The sequence below is a fragment of the Crocodylus siamensis genome, chromosome 2 (genome assembly GCF_052110815.1).
Source record: "Crocodylus siamensis isolate JL-2025a chromosome 2, ASM5211081v1, whole genome shotgun sequence".
Classification (NCBI taxonomy): Eukaryota; Metazoa; Chordata; order Crocodylia; family Crocodylidae; genus Crocodylus; species Crocodylus siamensis.
Genome location: NC_143396.1, coordinates 254,080,728 through 254,100,705, shown reverse-complemented (window position 1 = coordinate 254,100,705; position 19,978 = coordinate 254,080,728). Strand labels below are relative to the sequence as shown.

The following is a 19,978-nucleotide window of genomic DNA, read 5'->3' as shown; positions in this document are numbered from 1 at the left end:
CTGGATGTGGCAGAACTTGAGTGACCGTTGGCAAGGATCTGGTTACTGAAGGTAGAAAGAGCCTGGTTATGTTGCAAATAGGTCCTCTCTTGAGAATTCTGCTACTAAAGGAGATGGGAGCTTCCCATTCCATAATCTCTGACTGCATTTTTATTGACCCCTGGCCACACCTACCTCTTGCCCCTTAGCTCAGCACAGTGTCCCCCATGTTTCCAAACACATTTTTCACTTTCACCCTTTTCTGGGAGTCATCTTTCTCTTCAACTGCTATGGGCCTGGTTTTCACTTCCAAGGCTTAAAGGGCAAAAGAAGCATCCCAAGTTTATGCCTGCTTGCACTGCATACTACCATGAGCCAAGAAGGCAACACCAGCCACAGATGCAGTGGCCTGACACAAAGATGAAAGTATTGTGATGTTAGGTCATGGAGTTGCAGAACAGTTATTTAATCCTAGAAGACAACAAGCAGAGAGACAGCTGTCTCACTGCCTGCCACTCCCTCTAGAGATGATTTTTCTTAAGTGGACTGCTCAATATGTGGAGTGAAAACAGGAGGTTTGTAATCCAAAGCTGACAACGATGTGATGGCAATAATGTATTTAAGGGAGGCAGTAAGGCTGGTGGTTAGAACGAGATGCTCAATCAGGTTTTCTTGGTGCGACACTCAAGTTGGGGAGGATTGTGTTTCTGATGGATTGGAGCAGGAATCAGTGATTCAGACTCCAAAGTCCCACTCACAGTCCGGACAAGGAGTGTAAATTAACTCATGAGAACAAAGGTCAGGGACTGAGGACCATTGGATTCTACCATCTCCAACTAGATGGTAGGTGGAGATTGGCTTTGGGGAGCTGGAGCAGGAAATCCCTGGATTCTTTTACTGGAACTGCAGTGGACTCTTGTGGTCTAGGGCAAGACTTTTCACCCCTGTCTAATGGCAACTGTCCAATAGTACCCACTAGCCACCTAGAATGAGGGAGGTGAAGTTTAATTAAAGCCCATCAAGATGCTGATTGGGAATGTGCTAAAGATGGACAGAGCAGGGAGACTCAAAATGAAGGATGCACCATGGGATTCACCAGTATTATGCTGGAGAAATCTAGACCCTGCTGGGTGACCTGGTGCCAGGAGTACTGTAAGTCCCATAGGATAAGGACTGACTGCATCTAGGATGTGGATCTTCTGCCTTCGGTCTTGTCTTGTATGACCTGTGCCCTGATCTCCACCATGATGGCTGCCTTCTCAGGCCTTGCCCTTTTGCACACCCACAGCCCTGCCATCCCTGAAACACAGACACTATGCAGAAGCAGAAAGCAGTGCACAAGTAGCTTCTGTTGCGTCTGTAACTCATGAAATGACAGCACTTGAATGACAATATCCAGCCAAATATCAAATATCTCTGAAAAATGGAAATTAAGATTCAGGCTTGATCCCAAGGTCATAAATGAACTCCTCTAGATATATGCACCCAGGAAGCCAAAGGCTCAAAAGCCTCAAGGCCCTGGCCACAAGCTCATACAAGTGAGGAAATGAAGCAGCCTCATCCCAAGGAATTGGGTCTATACTGCCTTCCTGTTTTCCAAGCAAGGACTCATCCCCCGACAAGTCCCATTGCTTTACACAAGTTTGGAGTATGGCTATCACTTCTGTTTTGCATCAGGCACCAAGTAATCATCTCATTATGCAGCTATAACCTATTGTGTTGCTATGCATTTTGCGTGTTCTTATATCAAATGGACAGTAATGGCTCATCCTGCTATGGCTCAAACTCACCACATGCTGATTGAAGGATGACTCTGGAGTTTCCCAGAGACCCTGGTCTGATGATACAGTTGTCAAGCAAGACACTGGGACACATCCTGAGTAAGCTCCAATACCATCAGACTAACCACCTAACCTGCAAAGACTAGTGTGTCCATGCATGTGTCAATGACATTTGTGCACAGCAACCACTTCAGAGCCCAGGGATGCTCGTCACCGGGGTTTGAATTACAGGGGAGCTCAGGGAGGGTTGACCCCCCATCTCTCATAAGAAACAGGAGCCCCCCTTGTAAGATTTGAAAATCATAACCTGGGGTGTCTCTGATTTTATTAGGGCTTGTGATAGGCAGCCCAATTTTTTTGCAGGCCTCACAGTCAAAGTACAATTTGAACCCTGTTCATTACCTCTCAGGCCAGCCTTTCAAAGTGACAAAACAGTGGTCCCTTGTGTAGCAGACTTTTTGCCTACATGTTCCCCAGGTAGCCAAACCACACACCCAGAAGCTGGAATTTCCTTATGCCACTTCCACGCTCTATATCTACTTCTAGGCTCCTTTCATATCTTGTGACAGATTCTTCCCCGCCTCTTGCCTTGTGCCTTTATTTGTACCTGTGCAAAGTAGGTGGCATATGCCACCAAATCAGAACAGCAGCAATTTTATACCTACTTTGTGTGCAAACACAAAGAGCCAAGCCAGCTGAGGATCAGGCTCATTGTGCTCCCTCTGACATGAATCCCCCACTGGGGTGAGAACGCCATTCAGTTGCGCAGAATTACATCGGGCGTACACTTGGCTCAAAAACATGTTATCAGCTGTAGGCAGGACTAAGTGCTATAGCAGAGGAAGATTCCTTTTCTTGACAGTGCTCTGTAGTTTGGGAGGAAATAAGGACACCACAGAGGAGAGAAAGACGCAGTCAGCGTCAGCCAAGCAAACTCATCCAAGAAAAACAACTATCTTCCCAACTTTAGCAAAGTTCTTTAACTTTTTTTTTTTTTTTGTCTCTCAATTTCTTTTATGGGCCCTGTGGCAGGCTGCCAGCACAGCTGAGCTGCTCATACTGCCTTGTAATTTTTGTAAGTGCCCTGTGATAAAGTGATGAGATTAACTCATCGGAATTCCAGCAGGCTCTCCGTGGCTGGCGGTCATGCTGCCAGTGCAGCCACCATGCTTCGGGTGCTCTGGGGAAGGGAGGCTAGCAGGACTCTGGGCACGCTGTGACAGCTGGGGGGAGGGAAAGGAGGGAGAAGGCCATGCAGGTCAGCAACTCCCTGCAGAACAGTGCACCTCTGCTCAGGCATGAGAGCCTGTATGCATGGGTATGCGTTTGTGGCAAGTTTGCGTGTGCATTGGGTATTAGAAGGCTAGAAAAGGGGTTAGGCTGACCTTCTAAGAGGCTGTGTTCTGAACTGCCCCTCATTACAGGAGCTTTCTTTGCTTAAACCCGTGTTTATCTCTGATCCAAACACAGCTGGTGGGATTCCCCTGACATCACTGTACGTTATTTACCTCAGAAATGATTTGACACTGCTGAAGGCAGAGCAATTCAAGCAAGGCTCTGCCCTTTTCCTAGCTCTGCCATAGGTTTGTTTTGTGGCCACACAGGGCAAATAACATCCTCTCTCAGTTAGCCCTGCTGTAAAAGGGAGTGAACACTGGCCCACCTTCCAGGGGCCTGCAAGCTTGGATTCAGTAATGCCTGAAATGTACACTGGGGGGTTTCAGCTGGGGGATGCTAGGACCGGGCAATGGACTATTAACATGTTAGATAGTGGGATTTCTTTATGGTGGAGAGCACTAAAATGACCTCATTTTCTGTAAAATGGGAACCAGTGGCTGCCAAGAAGTGTGTAGCATAATTTCCAATGTACTCATATGCACTAATATGGAGAAAGTGCCTGCAAAAAAGCATGAGTGCCAGCTGCAGCTGCACAACTCCACCTTTTCACTGTGTCTAAAGAACGTGTTGCTGGGACAGGGAGGAGCGAGGAATGCTCCCCTGGGCCCTGAGAACTTGGCAGCATCCCACAAAGCTCCTGTTTAAGAGGTCTACTGAGCTTCTGTTGCAGAGATGAGCTCAGAAATAGTATGCCAGTGAAAGGCCCAATATGGACTGCGCCTCTGCTTATCCACTTATACTGATCCTGCCCTCAGGCAAACATCTCCAGCTTACTGGGGGGATGTCTGAGGGATCAGACACAGAAGTTTCTGGGGAAGCTCCTCAAACTAAAGCTATTCAGCTTTAGCCCTGAGTTGTCTTTTTCATGCTCCCCTATCCTCTTCTGTCATTCTTCCCCCTTCACTGCTTACCTTTTCATCTCTGATTTCAGTTTAGTTGCTGGACTTACTTATTTGGATCAGATACTGGAAATGATCTAGCGGGACCTCTTCACCAGTAAAGGCTCCAGTTCAGCAATGCCTCTCCCTAGGCACCAGTTCCTCTTCCTGCTCATTTTATGTTAACACTGATAGTTTGCAGGGTTGACTCTGTTTAACTTTATCACAAATGTCCCCTTTAGTTTGGAACTTCAAGCATCAAAAGTTGTGAAAACCTGAGGGAAAATCTGGTCATTTGAGAGAAAAGAGTGCAAAGGATTAAGATCCTAAGACTCCTAAACCTATACTTGGGCATCTAAATAAGCAGCCTGATTTAAAAAAATGCAGAGCATCTTGCAATTCCCATCCACACTTTGTAAAATTAGGAGACTTACTAAGGTGCACACATATAGATTCAGCAGCCTAAGTTTCAAGGTAGCAAAGGATGGAATATTTAACAAGGAACTGCAAGTTGGAAAGCAGATGAGAGCATCAAGAGTGTCTGATGACATCATGGTGGTCACAAGCATAAAGCTGGAGTCAACAGTTTCTTCAGAGATGTCACTCCTTTAACTGCTCCAGGCAGATGAGCTTCTGCTCTCCCACACAGCACTACTGGAATCAGTGGCACACCCTAGGAACACCAGAGTCTGTGCCTATGCCATAGCCTGCAGGACAAGGACCCGCAATACTTTGCCATTATTGTGCTTTTCTGTATTTTAATGATCATAGGAATGTAACAAGAAAACATAAATAATTTAACAGGCCCCACAGAAACTACCCTGCTGAGAGCCCTTTGTAAGTCTGCATTTAGCAAGAGTCTGTTTTTTCAGATAAAAACAACAGAATTCGGAGGCAGGTTTGGCCATCTCGTCAGAGTTGGTGGACTGCAGTATCAGGAGGATTCTGCCAAGAGATGACAGCAGCACGCAAGAACACTGAGGTTGTATCAATGCTGCTGTAAAGGAACTTCCTAAACATTTCTCTTGCTGAGCTGTGACCTTAGAGCTGAAAAATAACCCAGAAAGGGGGTAAGTATGAAAGAGGGCTAGTGGGAACACTCGCATGCATGTACCACTCTTCTCTACTGGAAGGAAACACAACTGCTCAGTCCTGTCATAGGTTGTCCACTGCCAAGGGGATTCACCTTCAGCAAGTATCAGTAGTTTAGGTTTTTGCTCTGAAGTTCCCAGTGGCCAGTCAAAGTAGAACATCAGCCAGCAACGCTAGAAAACTTTGGTTTTGTTACAAGTGCTTTATAAATCATCCTACCTACCCCAGGGAAGTGAATGAGCTGCATTGTCCATATTTTAATCCCTAAATGGTATAAGCCCCAGCTGTTTCAAAAATCACCTATCTTCTGTGTTGCATCATGACAATTGTGTTCAGCTATGTGGCCTGAGGGTGAGGTTTACAAGATCCAGAATCTGCCCCGTTAGAACAGGATGTAAAATGCACGTCTTTTTCTGGGTCTCTACTAACTGCAAGATCAAGTACCACCTGTGATATAACTTGCTGGGCTTTTAGGGGCCTTTGAGGACAATACATGGTGATCTACTAGAAAGGGAATGGGGAGTACAGCCATTTAAATGTATTTTATTGCCTGTTTGGAGCTTTGAGACATTTTTAGTTTTACAAATATCGTATTTGCTACACACCAGAACATAATACCTTGTTTCTGAAAGGTGGGGTGAAGGGAAAAAAGAACTTTCCATATCGTAAGTAATTGAGTAGCAGCAGCTAGGGAATAAAGCATCCTCACTGTTCTGCTCTCTGTCAGATTGTACTTTTGGTTTCACCAATAAATGGCAGAACTTGCTCTTACTGTATTTCTCACAAGTAATGAACACTCCAATTTCCAGCAGCTGGTTGTTGGGGGAAAGGTGCATATTGTATGTGAGAAAATATGGCAATTATTGAACATCCACTACACAATAACCTAGCTGGTCTGCACTTTAAGCTGCAGACAATCAGTGATGGGAAAATTCCAACTGGCCCTGTCTATAATGAGCCTTTACCCTCCTATTCCTTAAGCCCATCTTCTCCCACAACTTGAAAAAGAGATGACTCCTACAGCATGCTCAGATGTTCCCCAAATCATAACTCTAGCTGTCTAGCAGCTTAGGGGGAAGAGTGAGTACTAAAGTTGATATAAGAAAACAAGCTCTGTCAACCTTTTAAATAAAAAGGCTTCAAAAGGAGTGTCCTCCCTGGTCACAGTGGGGCACTGGCACAGGGAGCGAGAGGATCAACAAATGTTCCTTTCCCAAACCACTGGGTTTTGCATCCTGAAATGCCACTCTGAAACCAACAGGGAGTGCAGCTGTGGAGCACCAATGACTTGTGCTCTCAGGTGAACCTCTGCCTTACAGTTCAAAGCCCTCATCTTCTTTAGTCTGTTGACTATGGGACAGTGCAAGCATTTGGCCTGTGCTTGCTGTTATTTTAGCTATCCCATGCAAATGAATTGTCCCTAGTCTTGATGACTGAGAAACGGAAGCATGGAGGAGTAAACTAACTTGTCCAAGGCCGTGAAGGACGTCAGCACCAGAACTGAAAACAACCTCCAGATGGCACCTGTCTGCCTAGGTTCTTGCAGCAGGCACACAGCTGTGGAATCTACTGGAGCTCTAGGCACTACCCCTCTTGGGCATCATAGCCACAAAAAGGTTCTTTATGCTAACAAGTGATGTGATAGGTTATACCCCAGCACACATACCACACACTTTGCAGGCTTCTCACATGCAAAAAGGCATATTAAGAGGTTTGGATGCTGATTTAGAAATTCTTACTGGTATCTAAAGGGTGCTTTTATCTCTGCTCTTCTGCCTCCAGCTATGCTCACACCTCACAGCTCAATTAGTCTTCAGCTCAATGCATGCTGCACAGGAGTCTTTTCTGCTCCTAGAATCTGCCTATTTCACTGGTTTGCAAACCAAAACCTAGGCCTGCTTCCTCCCCACTTCTGCCTATCTCTCTCCAGCTCTCAGCACCCTGATGGAATACAGACTTCCACCTCAGCTGCATGAGGCTGAGTTCTGCTGTTCTGATGGAGAAGGGCATTGCAGTTCCCCAGTTGCTGGGCCAAGCCATTGTAAGAGGGCTGCGAGACAGAGAAATCCTCACTTAACTCTTTCTTCCCATCTGTTACATGTTAACAGGCAATCAATTAGGGAGCAGCAGGCAAGGATGCTGTACTGAAAGGAGTTTCTCTTTCCCTCTGCTGAAATCAGGCTGTGCATCTCACATGGGCTGCTCCAGGCTCCAATTACTGTCCATCCTCCTCTCCCCTCTAATTCATCCTGAAACTCCTCAAGTTCGCTGCACCTTTCTCCGTCCTGTCTGGAAGCTTAACAGATCAAGCTGTCTTCTCTGTTACAGAAGCTCTCTGGAGCTGCTCCCTTAGAAAGTTAACCTTTCAGTCTCTTCCCGTATAAGTGTCCCCTGATGCCCCGGCCTCAGGTCTTAAGTCATCACCTGCCTTTAACATCTTTCTGTTCAGAACAGACATAGCAAATGAATCAATTGGAAGGACATGACTCAGTGCTGACAGTCAGGAATGGATGTAAAAGTTCAGATCCAACCCTAGGAAATACTGCATAGAAAGCCCAGCAGATGCACATGCTCTCTTAACGTTATAATGAGAGAAGAAATTCCCAACAGACTGACCAATGCGTCTCTCTGGGGCAGGTAGGATATTTACTTCTACAGAGCGTGTTAGTGATGAGACATAAACAGGCCACCCCACAGGTTGCTCCCTATAGCTGTGTCTGCAGGGATGGGATGTAATCAGGTGCAAGTGACCAATATTTCAATGAATTAAATATAATAAGTGCCCTTCTCACATGTATCTTTGATTCATTTCATGGGAGTAAAGGAACTTGAGTAAGTGAATTTAGGTACTAAGTGCAATTCTGTACCATCCTACTCAAGTTTTGAAAATCCATGAACACATCTACTTTTGCAGACTTTTGTAACACACCATCACCTTGCTCTTAAGATTGAGATACAAAAAACTACAGCAAGGAGAAGGGCCCACTTCCTTTTTATATGAACTGTTTTTCAGGGACTGAAGCAGGGTGAAACAGAATCACGCTTAGGCACCTACGTCCATCTATCAACAGGTGAAACAGAATCTGGCCCTGAGTTTCCAAAACTACTAGGTGATTGAAAACTGCAGCTTAAAATCTTTAGGTGTTGTGCAGTTCAAAAAGGAAAGATATAAGCTTGGCTCTGTATTTGCACTTACCGTTCTGCATCTAAGTGAAGCCTGTTTTGCTTCTAAAGTTAAACTCACTAGCACAAACTAGGATTGATGGGTTTATGTTACACTCCCTCTTTCCCTCAAGCTTTGCTCCAGTTCAAATCACTAACCAGGCCCTTGCCCTATTCTGATGCCCTCTGCAAGTAAAGAATCTGCTCTTCAGATAAGTCTATGCCAAACAAAGACCCTTTGACAGCAAAGCTCTGCCCCCCGCTTTCCCCCCCCACTTCCCAACACCCCTAATAGCAATAGGTCAGGGTCCCCTCCTGAAACAGGGAGCTCTGGCTCTTCACTGCATAGCTGGTGAGCTCCTGGGAATTACATGTGTTACAGCAGCATTTAGCAAAGCAGTTTTGCCATGTGTCATGATCCTCCTGCTACGCTGGGAACCTGACAACACTTCCTGAGCTGCAAAAGGACAGCAGTCTAGTTCACATCCAGGTTTTTTTTTTCACATGGGGCCAGGGAAAAGGTTGGAAGCCTGGCAGAGCTTTGCTGGGGGTGGAAGTTAAGGCTTTATCTATGCTATAAAGTTCAGCTGTCAGAACTCAATCATGTCCTCTCACACGAATAAAAAACTACTGGCAGTAGCACAGCTCTGGGAGCAGCAGGCCTTCTCTGCCTATAAAGCTGCACCCACAAGCAGGGGGCCTGCTGGCTTTGGCTTCTGCTGCTTTTAAGACGATGTGGGGGGGACGCAGATTTAAAAGCAGCCTTCAACTACATGAAGGGTGGCTACAAAGAGGATGAGGCTGGACTGTTCTCAGTGGTGGCAGCTGACAGAACAAGAAGCAACAGTCTCAACTTGCAGCAAAAGAAGTTTAGGTGAAATATTAGGAAAAAACTTTATTAACCTCTCATTAGGAGGGGAGTAAAGCACTGGAACAGGTTACCCAGAGAGATTCTGGAATCTCCAGCCTTGGGGATTTTTAAGACCTGGCTAGACAAAACCTTGGCTGGGATGATATTGTTGTGGATGGTCCTGTTTTGAGCAGGGGTTGGGCTACATGACCTCCTGAGGCTCCTCCAACCCTCATTTTCTAAGATTCTGAGTGCAGGCATCTCCTAATGTGTTTGCCTGCATCTGCAGCTACCAGAAGTGGCCCCCTCTGGAGCAAATCTTGCCTCACTCTCTCATACTCCCCTTCCACCCCATTGTACCTTGGATTGTTCTTTTGAAGAAGGCTTTGCACGCCTCGCAGGAAGCCACTCCATAGTGGTATCCAGAAGCAATGTCCCCACACACCAGGCACAGCCTCTTGGGGATGGCATTAAGCATGTACTCGCACTTGGTGGGAGAGTCCTCCATAATGGCGCTGGCACAGTCGTCATAGCGCTTGCGACAGGACCCTCCACCCATCCCTGCACCATTGAACATGGGTGGTGAGTCCAAGCCATTAGAGTGGCCACCCATGGTGATGCCGTAGCCACCACTGGCATCAGAGGAGCCACTGGGACTGTGGTGGCTGATGGCATCAATGCCAGAAGATGGGCTGGAGGGCTCAGTCTTGATGAAAGATCCACAGCTGGAGGAGAGGTGCCGCTCCTCTGTGGACATCCTGCCAAGCAGCCTGCGGGAAGAGAGCACAGGAACTTGTTAGTTTGCAGAAATATCAGGCAGGGCATGGTCACCATTATGTCCAACCCATTCCTGCCTTTGATCCAGTTGCAATCATCTCAAGCTAGTTCAACCTGCCCCAGTCCTTTCTGCCTTTTGTCTCATCTGACTTGTTAAAGGACATCAGTCTGGTTTGCTAGGGGTTGCAATTCTGTTTCTTGTTAACAAAGGTATTGGACATCCCCAGCATAGTTCTTTCCCATTTGAAATTTTCAGACCAACACAAATTGTGGCAAACAATCTGATGAAGAGGCACGGTCACCACCATTACAAGTAGTGCAAAATTGATTGCAATTAAGAACACTTGGGGATGGGAGACACTAGAGATTCTGCACTGAGGAGATCTACAGCAGTGCCATACATGTGAAAGGGTCCCTCAGTCTGGGATTCCCTACCACTGCTTCAAGCAAGCAGAGTTCACGTCATCCTGTCCTAGGAATGGACATGAAGGGACTGTCTCAGATTGTAAATTCACTTGCAATAAGAAGTGTACATTATTGTGTTCATTTCTTTCTTTTTGTAAATCCGTTCTTATCCCCTCTGGAAAAGAGGCTGCAGAAGCTGATAAATGATAATTTATTTGGGTCAAACCGGTTTATGCAATGTCTGTCCCAGACCCCTTGCTGATTTAAGTTGAACCAGAGTCTCCCAGCATCCCAGATGCTTTGCAGGCTGGGCTTTGCTCTCTGCAGAGAACAGGCCTGACCTTGCCCCTCTGGTCCCTATCCAGAGCTCCGGTGGAGCCACAGGCACAGCAAGGTCTGCCTGGCTTCCCCCCCACCCCTCACTGCTGAAGCAGGGATCCCCCCTGCCTCCCTCCCCCATTTCCATAGCCTAGATCCCACCCCAACAGACTGTAGGCATGTGATATGCTAGCTCATGCTGAGAGGAGTCTGTGTGTGTGTCTCCAATTTCACTGGGACAGGCAGCCAGAACAGTGCCCGCTTAGGGCTTTTTGGGGCGAATCAACAGGTCAGCTGGTAATGTCCCTCCATTCCTTCCTTGGAAGAAGCTGTTTAAGAAAAGCTTGAACTAATGAGAGAGGCTTTTGCTTTGCTGATGGGCTGATAAATGTTCTGTTATCAGCTCCCTGCTGGCTCCCTCACCTGTCAGGTTTGCTGCAGACAGTATGAAGAAGCAAGGAGAGGGAGATTGAAAAGCACAGTATCATCAAGAGCTGCATGCACTGCACACCCTGCCCTTTGCTTCAGAGTGCTAACCTGGGGCTCAGGTCTGGCAATACTCCTACTTCTTGAGCAGTGAGCGGGGAAAAGCCTGGGACAGTGCAGGCAGGGTCTGGGTTTACACCCCTCACTAATCAAAGCATTCTGGCAGGGCCTGGCCACAGACCCCTCCTCCCCCGCCCCCCCCCAGCTCAGGACTGTGGAAGGGAAGGGAGGGCTGCTCTAGTGCTCCCCACCCTGCTCTCCAGCTTCTAGCCTGAGCCACTGCATGCATATGCCTGCATTTCTTCAGTCCAGAAGGCATGTCTGTACAGTTACAAAATGGCTCAGCCTAGCCAGGTTAGACTAACCTACAAAGATTGAATCAATTCAGGCTCAAGCTTTTTGAATGTCTGTCCCTAGACATTTTTAAATCCATAATAGTACTTAACCTCTCATCCCATGACTACTGAGTTTCCCCACTTGTGAGGGAATTTGTCAAACCCTTAGAAAAGCCAAACAAATGATACCGTGGGGGTTCTTTGCTGCTTAAAGAATTCTATTTGACTGGAGAGCCATGATTTTCCTTTGAGGCAGCTCTGTTGGTTTGTAGTTACTATATCATGGCTATCTAGGTATTTTATCATTGCATTTCTAATTCTAATTTCAATCCATTTACCTGATAAATTTATACATAGCAACATCCGGCCACCAGAGAGGTAAAGCCATGACAGAGGACAAGATAGAGCTTTTGTTGTATATCAAGATTAAAGCACACGTCTATAGATGGCTGGGCTGTTATTTATTTCTATACATGAGTGCTGTGATTGCGTATTGGTCTACACGTGTGCACATATGCAGCAGCTTCATGATATTGTACCCAAAGAATCTTGTGGTCTCAAGACTACAATAACAACAACTTAGTTCTAACCAAGACTCCTAATTTTCCTTCCTATATTCTCTATTTAGGCCAGCATGTCTGAACTCCTACTTGTGCCACCTGAAGTAGATCTGCCCAACAGCTCAGCTACCTAGAGAAACTGCTGACCATGACAGTGTGAGTTGGAAGCTCTCACTCTTGGGCTTCTCTGTACCAGTGATACTAAAGAGGAACACAGCCATCCATTAGTCCATCCATCAGTCCTTCTTGGAGGCAGTTCTGAAGAGTTCCTGGTCATCTAAGCTCTGCCCAGCAAAGGGCTACAGTGGACTACAGGGCACAGCATCTTGCAAAACATTTAGCTGACTGAAGCTGCATTCATCTTCTATGCAGCTGAAGAGACTACAATTCTCAGCGTCAAAAGTTGCCTTACTAGCTTGGATTAGAATACTACTCTATATGCTGGGAAATACCTTAAGCCTCCATAGCCTCATCTCCAGATTAAAGATGAAAGCTGCCATGGTGACTGCATTCTTGAACTCCGCTGGCTTCACTCCCCATCACTGATCTCAAGACCAGTTGACACAATAACAGTTACCACTTTAATATCATGGCTGGGTAATAACAAAAGGTAAAGCTCAAACAAAACCATGTCAGCTGCCATTTACTATACCAAAGAACTGATGGGTGGAAGAAAAAAAGAAAAAAACCCAAAATTATAAAGATAAGGCAAGGTGGTGGCAATTTCTTAAGGTGGTCAGAGGACAATCTCCTGCTTTAAGCAAGTTGAGGAAACAATTCAGTCACAAATTTAAGCCTGAATCCATCAGAAGGGATGAACTGGTTATAAATATGGAGGTGGTCAGAAATTTAGGAAAAAGTGATCAGAGTTTTATAGAATCCATGATTCTAAGGAAAGGAAGAAATGAGAAAAGCACATGAGAAAAGTAAAAGGGAGATATCAGTTAGGTTAGATAAAGAGTAAAGTCAGGACAAACAAAATCAGGAAAGCAAAGAAGAAAATATGGGTGCAGTTTTAAGGCAAGAGATGTTAAGAAACATAAGAAGGGATTTTACAAATATAATCAGATAGAAAAGAAAAGCCAGAGAAACTATGGCCCTGCTGCTCAAAGGAAGTGTGTTATTCTCAGCAGTTTAATAGATGGTGCAGCCGCTCAACATCTGCTTTGCTTCAGTCTTCATACAAAGAAGAAAATCCATAACCTGTGAGCACACAACTAATGATATTAACATAAACAAAGAGAGGGAAGGCTAGCAGATAATAATAAGTAAAGAGTATGTCAGAGAATTTTTGACAAATTTCAATGAATTTTAGTCCACAAGGCCTGACTGAATTCAGCCCACAGTGCTGAAGAAGTTAGCTGGAGAAGTCTTAGAGTTGCTGGCAATGTCAGCAAAGTAAAAAATGACAAGCAAGGTCACAGAGAACTGAAGAAGGGCTAATATGGTGCCCAATTTTAGCAGGGGGAAAAGAAAGATTCCAGGTAATTATAGACTGGTGCATTTGGCTTCAATAATGGTAGAGCTAAGAACAAATCATGGCCAAACTAAGTTGATTTCCTTCTTTGACAGGGTAACTCAGTGAGGTAGATAAGGGGAATGTGGTAGACAGAACATATCTGGACTTCAGTATGGGTTTTGATCATCTCACACACCATTCTGAAAAGTAAACTGGAGAAATGTGGACCAGATAGAATTACTATGAGGAGGTGGGGGATACACAATTGGTTGGATAACTGCAAACAGAGTACCTAGAATGGATCGATATCAGACTGGCAGGAGGTCTCAAGTGGGGTTCTACAAAGGGCTGTTCTGGGCCCTTGGATACATGGATAGAGAGTAAACCAAGCAAAAATGCAGATGAGAAAACTGAGAAGGGGTCTGTAAACCCTTTGAAAGATAGGATTATAATTCAAAGAGATCTTTGTAAATTAAAGAACTGAGGTATAGACAACAAAGGAAGTTCAACAAAGACAAATGTAAAATGCTACAAATGAAGAAAACTCTAGTACATAAAATACAGAATGGAGGATAGCAGTACTACTGAGAAGGATCTGGTAGAATGAAACTCAATATCAGAGCATTGTGATGCTGTCACAACAAAAAGTAACTGTACTGCTGGGTTGTATTACCAGAAGCATTGTATACAAAAGACAGGAGGTGACAATACCACTCCATTCAGTACTAGTAAGACACAAGCTGCAGTGTTGTGGCTATTTTTCTGACTGCATTATAAGGATCTTACCTAGGTGTACATGTGAAAGGTTCTGGTGTGATGGTCTCAGGACTCCATTCAAGCAGATCCATCAGGTACCTGGCTAGATCTCTTACACATACGCCATGACCCAGAAGCTCAACAGTTGCCTACTCTGTACTGCAGGGGATCCACAAGAAAGCAAAAAAGGATAAAGGGGATGAAATGCAAGCTGTATGAGGAAAAGGTGAAGAAACTAGGTATGATCAAGAGGGAGATACAATAGCAGTTTTCCAGTATTTGAAAAACTGCCATGAAAAAGACAGAGAAAAAGTGTCCTCTCTTGCCACCAATAGCAGGACACGAGGTAATGGGATTTAAACTACAGCAAAGCAGATTTAGATCAAATCTCAGGGAAAATTCCTAAGTGTGAGACCAGCAGGATAGCAGAACAAGCTACCCTGGGCAATTGTGGAATTCACTTCACTGGCAGTCTTCACAAGGAGGCCAGATAGGTATCTACCCTGGATGATTTATAAATAGCGCATTGTACAAAAGCACATTGTTCAGGCAGAGAAATGGACTAAATGACCCTTGAGGTTCTTCCCAACCATAGGATTCTTTAGCACCACAGACAGACAAAGGGACTGATGCTGTACCTCAAGGCAAGCCCCCCAGGATTGCACTGGGGATTATGAAAAAGATCTGACAGGGATCTGAGCTGAATTTCCAAATTTAGTTTGGTGAATTAGAATCCCAGTCTCTATCTTGAGAAGTCAAGAAATCACACACTCAATGAGGAACAGAAGGTGGCAGATTATATTATATGATTTGAGAAAAGGATACTGAAAACGGGTAAGTTTAAGGTCTGGGAGAATTTGAGTCAAACAGAAATGAGATTCAAAGGGGCTGAAGAACCCAATAGTGTACTGAGAAACACTGCACCAAGTTTCTCAGTTGGTACTGTCACGGCCTTGGAAAAGCCTATCCCACATGTAAGTCATTTAAGATCCATGCTCAGCTTGCTGCCATGCATAATCTAATAGCATTTTTCAATTATATAAATCCCAACTCTATTTGAAGGAACAGAGCTGTGATGGCTAGGGGTAGTTATAGGAGCATTAACTAGTGTGAATTCCTCCACAGTGATATGATATAGGAAAATGCATTGCATCCCCTCTGGCTGAGATTCAGGAACATTTCAGGAAGTGCCTTCCATTTTATTTCCATATTGAGGTTTCCTTTTTCAAAAATGGTTTGTAACCAAGTTTCACGAAGGTAAGCCCATCTCTTGGCCTGGCACAAGCCAGACAGGAAAAGAAGCCATGGCTCTCAACACTCAAGCTTTTTTTATTTTTTTTTTAAATATTTTGAATAGTGGATTTGGTAGAGGACTGACAGCCCAGAACACTGGAGCCAGAACAGGCTGGGTGTGAAGAGCAGAAGGTTGGGTTTTCCTCTTATTCTCCCATTGATGTGCCTGGTTCTGACCTAGAGGAGCAAGAGAAGAGTTTTGTCTCCGTGGCCTGGTTCAGTCCTCTAACTGAATGCCATATACAGATCCCTGTACTACTGGTTTTTCAGATGCTGTCATCAGTTCCTTAGAATGAAGACTGGTGTCTCCCCAAGCCTTTTCTCATGGGTCAGAGAGTTAACAACAGAATGTGATAAATAATGACTAAGGCTTACTGGGCAAGCCAGATCTGGATCGGTGATCGAAAGGTAAAAGGCTCCATGTCTCAACAAGAAATTGAACTGGCAACCAGAATACCATAGCTCATTGTTGGACCTCTATTTTTATTTTATATGCTTTGTCACAATGTGCACAACCCACCACCTCCCAGTGTTAGCACAGTGCTGGGGTCCCCAGAAACTCTGCACACTGAGAAAAGCTTGACAAAGTTGAACTTATAGAGAGAGTCAGAGTCATAGAGAAGTAAAGCTGGGACTCCAGAGGTCTAGTCCAACCCCTGCCTGAGGCGGGACTGTCCCTATCCAAACCAACCCATACAACCATAATCTAAACTCTACGTAAGACTACCCTCAACCCTGACACAACAATGACTTACACCCTAACCTGCCATAGGTGAAGCAGGGAAATCACAGCAGCCAATGTCCTACTTCTATAAGATGTTTTAAATATATGCTTAAGAGGTCCCAGGTAGAGGGCCACACCCCCCACTACAGAAGAAGGCAGAAAACCTGAAGTCCATACCAATCTAAGCACGAGGTAAAATTCCTTCCTAACCCCAAATATGACTGTGAGCAGTGGAGACCCTCTAGCCCAGAACCTCTGGCTTTGCTCCTAGCAGGAGAATTGGCACACTGCAATTGAAGTCCTCAGCCTTAGCTGTAGCCTATACCAAATGCCTCTTGGGAAGCTTAAAAACATCATGACACAGAGGAAAAGTGTGTGGGGAGGGGAGCGCAGGGAGCAACTGGTCCAACCTCTTCCTGAAAAACTCTAGTGATGGGGAGTCTACAACTTCCCTAGGCAGCCTATTCCATTGCCTCACTGTTCTAACAGTAAAGAAGTTTTTCTGGATAGCCAATCTAAAATTTACTTTGCTGCAACTTTAAACCATTGGTCCACATACTTCTCTCCACAACAAGAGAGGAAAGGTGCTTTCCCTCTTCTTTATGGCAGCCCTTCAAGTATTTGAAGACTACTTATCATGTCCCCTCTTAAGCAGCTTTTCCACAAACTGAACATGCCTAGCTCCCTCAGCTAGTCTTCTATTGAGTCTGATCTACCAAGACTCCCAAGTCCTCTTCTATGCAGCTGCCATCCAGCCAGGTGTCCCCCCAGTTTGTATTTGTGTTTTTGATTATTTCTCCCAAGGTATAGCATCTTGCATTTTTCTGCATTGACCTTCAGCCTGTTAGCAATAACTCAGCTTTCCAGTCTGTCAAGATCCTTCTGAATTGCTCTCACATACTCCAGTATGTTTACAATGCTTCCCAGTTTCATGTCATCTGCAAACTGTCTCAAGAAACTTTCTATGCCAGTATCCAAATAGTTAATAAATGCAAAGAACAGCATTGGGCCCAGGACAGACCCTGTGGAATTCCACTCAAATCCTCCTGCTATTAGTATTAAGCCAGTTATTTACTTGTAGTAGTTTTATCCAGCCCATGTTTCTCCAATTTATTTATGTGAATAACTTTACACAATTTCAACAGGTTATGAGAAACTTTCCACTGGTTCCATGAAAACACCTGATAAAGAACTGTCTTTGAGTGGTACCATTTGTGGTTGTTTTTAAATGGACCCAAGGCAGCGACAGCAAAATGCACAAAGTGAGGTAAAAATTGGAAACAGCTCACCTAAGCAACATTTTGAGCTAAACAGCAGCCAAACACTTCTGTCTTTCCTACAAAAAGTTTGATGTGAACAGGAGCCATTTTGCTCGGCTCTAGTTACCTTATTAGGAATATAAAAGGCAAGAGACCTGATCCAATTCTCCTCTGAGCTGGCACAGGAAGCTCCGTTACTATTTCTGTGCCCATGTAACAGGCTTAGAGGTTCTAAACATTTCATTCTTTTCACCTTTCCTCCTCATAGGTCATTCCCTCTAATCCCTTTAGCATCTTTGTTGCCCTTTTCTGGATTCTCTCCAATTTCTTATAGTGAGAAGCCTAGAAATACATGCAGATCCTCAAGTACTATCACACCAGAGCTGTATGGAGTGGGACTCTCTCTTTCCTATATCAATCATATATATCTATATCTATATATAGGCACACATGCATATAAGTGTATACACACACAAATGTCATTTGATAACCACTATCCCCACCCGTTTTTTTTTCTGAACATAACTGCTCCCATTAAATACAATACCTCATTTGGGGATTTTCCTCATCCCATGGGGTTTTTTTAAATCGTACTTTACCAATTTCTGCTCATCTTGCCAAACTCCTCTAACTTTCCCCCCCCACCACTCCTTTCCCTCCATTTTTAACATTTGCAACTTGGAGACTACTGTGATTATTACAGCTGCACTTTTTACATGCTCCTTCAAATCATTTGTGAAGATTTAAAAGAAAAGGCAGACCTACTGCTGACCCCCTGGACACACACACCCAGAGGGATAAAGAATGTCTCTTGCCCCTCTGTTTACACACTGTCAGCTACTCTGCGATCCATTTCACAGGATTTGTATCCAAACCAATTTGATCTAATTTCCCTAATAAGATCTTGCATGGATCTATGTCAAAAGCCTGAATACAGTTCAGAGAGTCTATCTACTGCATATCCTTTGCCCACTAATTATCTAATTGTATCAAGAAAGTCTATTGTCTGCTGCTCTCTCCTTTCATAAACCTATTGCTGTTTATTGCTTGTGATGTTACCCTTAATGTGCCCAATCCTGCCCTTAGACATAGATTTATAAATCCCATTGATTTCAGACAGAGGAGAATGGCAGCAGACAAAAACAGAATTTGGCTCTAGACACTTGCAGATTTTACTCATTAATAGTTGTTGTATTATCTTGCTAGGTGACTTAGGTTAATGGGATGGCACTTGCAAGCTTTTTCAGCTCTTTATTAGCTTCTCTCCTGCCTTTCATCCTTCCTCTTTTCTATGCAATGCCTGGGCTGCCTATGGCTTAACACACTCTTAGGAACATCAGAAATATTAAGTGCTGGAAGAGCCACTGGAATAACAGCACTAAAGAAAGGAAAAAGATTGTCTTTATAAAAATAAGGTAGCAAACACTGTCTTGTAAGATGCCTTTAATTAAATTTTCTAATACGAAAATAATAAAGAACAGCACAAAGTTGGACATGTTTAGATAAACCTCCTATGCCTATTTCTACAGCATGTTACTAGTGATGTCTTCTGTAGGGAATCCTCATTCTTGCTACCTTCCTCTTCTTCACACACACTGCTGCTGAGTCCCAGACTTCTGACTGTAGGAAGCCAATGTCTGCTAACCTCTAGTAGTGCTCTTACTCGTGCCAAAGAATCCATCCTCTCTCAGCACAATCCTTTACACTGGAGTACGGCAGCTGGTACAAGAACTGATTTTATGCCAGAGAGGGGGTCCCTTCCACCACAGAGATTCTCTGCTAGATATATACAGGCAGAAACTAGTCATTTTATGACACCTTAGCAGCCAAAAATGGTGGGAGCAATACCAAGAACCTTGCCCTGTTGCTCCTTCCAGGAACACTTTATGTCAAAGGAGTGGGAAATTAGAGGCAAAGGTAAACAATGCTGATGCCTTCATCTGGGAACAGTAGTATTTCATCACTGGCACCAGACTATAAACTTCCTGCAGTCAAAGCAAGCAAGGTTATTGGAGGTTATGCCCTTTATGGGCCAGACCTGGCACTAGTGTCTTGTGCCCAAATCATGTACAAACTCACGCACTGTTGTTGGGATTTCTAAGAGGCAAAATATGGTTAAAATGAACACACACTAAACAATTCCCCCCTGAGCAACAGCAAATATTCAGGAGAGAAGGAAGAGAAGTTGTTGAACATACAGTCCCTTCTCAGGTGGGCAATGGGCATCACAGTTATTATCTACTTGCAAAGACTTCTCTTCTGGATACTCAGAGCATTCCAAAGAGTCCGAAGGGGACTTTCTGGTAGCTCTTACTGGAGAACCTAGATTCCAAACTATGAAATCTTGATGCTTTTAATCATTCTACCATAACATTTAAACCCCCTGCAGGCAACATGAAACGGGGGTTTCACGGTTTGTTACAAGTTCTGCTGGCAAATATCTATGAGGCCTCTGTTATATTTCTA

The 19,978-nt window shown here is 44.5% G+C and overlaps 1 protein-coding gene across 3 annotated transcripts in view; it reads right to left on the bottom strand.

Moving 5' to 3' along the window:
* The window catches only part of ESRRB (estrogen related receptor beta), a 162,979-nt gene that overhangs the window by 40,026 nt on the left and 102,975 nt on the right, over window positions 1-19,978 (bottom strand). For all 3 annotated transcript variants that reach the window (XM_090033749.1, XM_090033750.1, XM_090033748.1), the window contains one exon: window positions 9,501-9,910. In XM_090033749.1, the coding sequence (XP_089889875.1) occupies window positions 9,501-9,910 (410 nt within the window). The remainder of the gene's footprint in view (window positions 1-9,500; window positions 9,911-19,978) is intronic.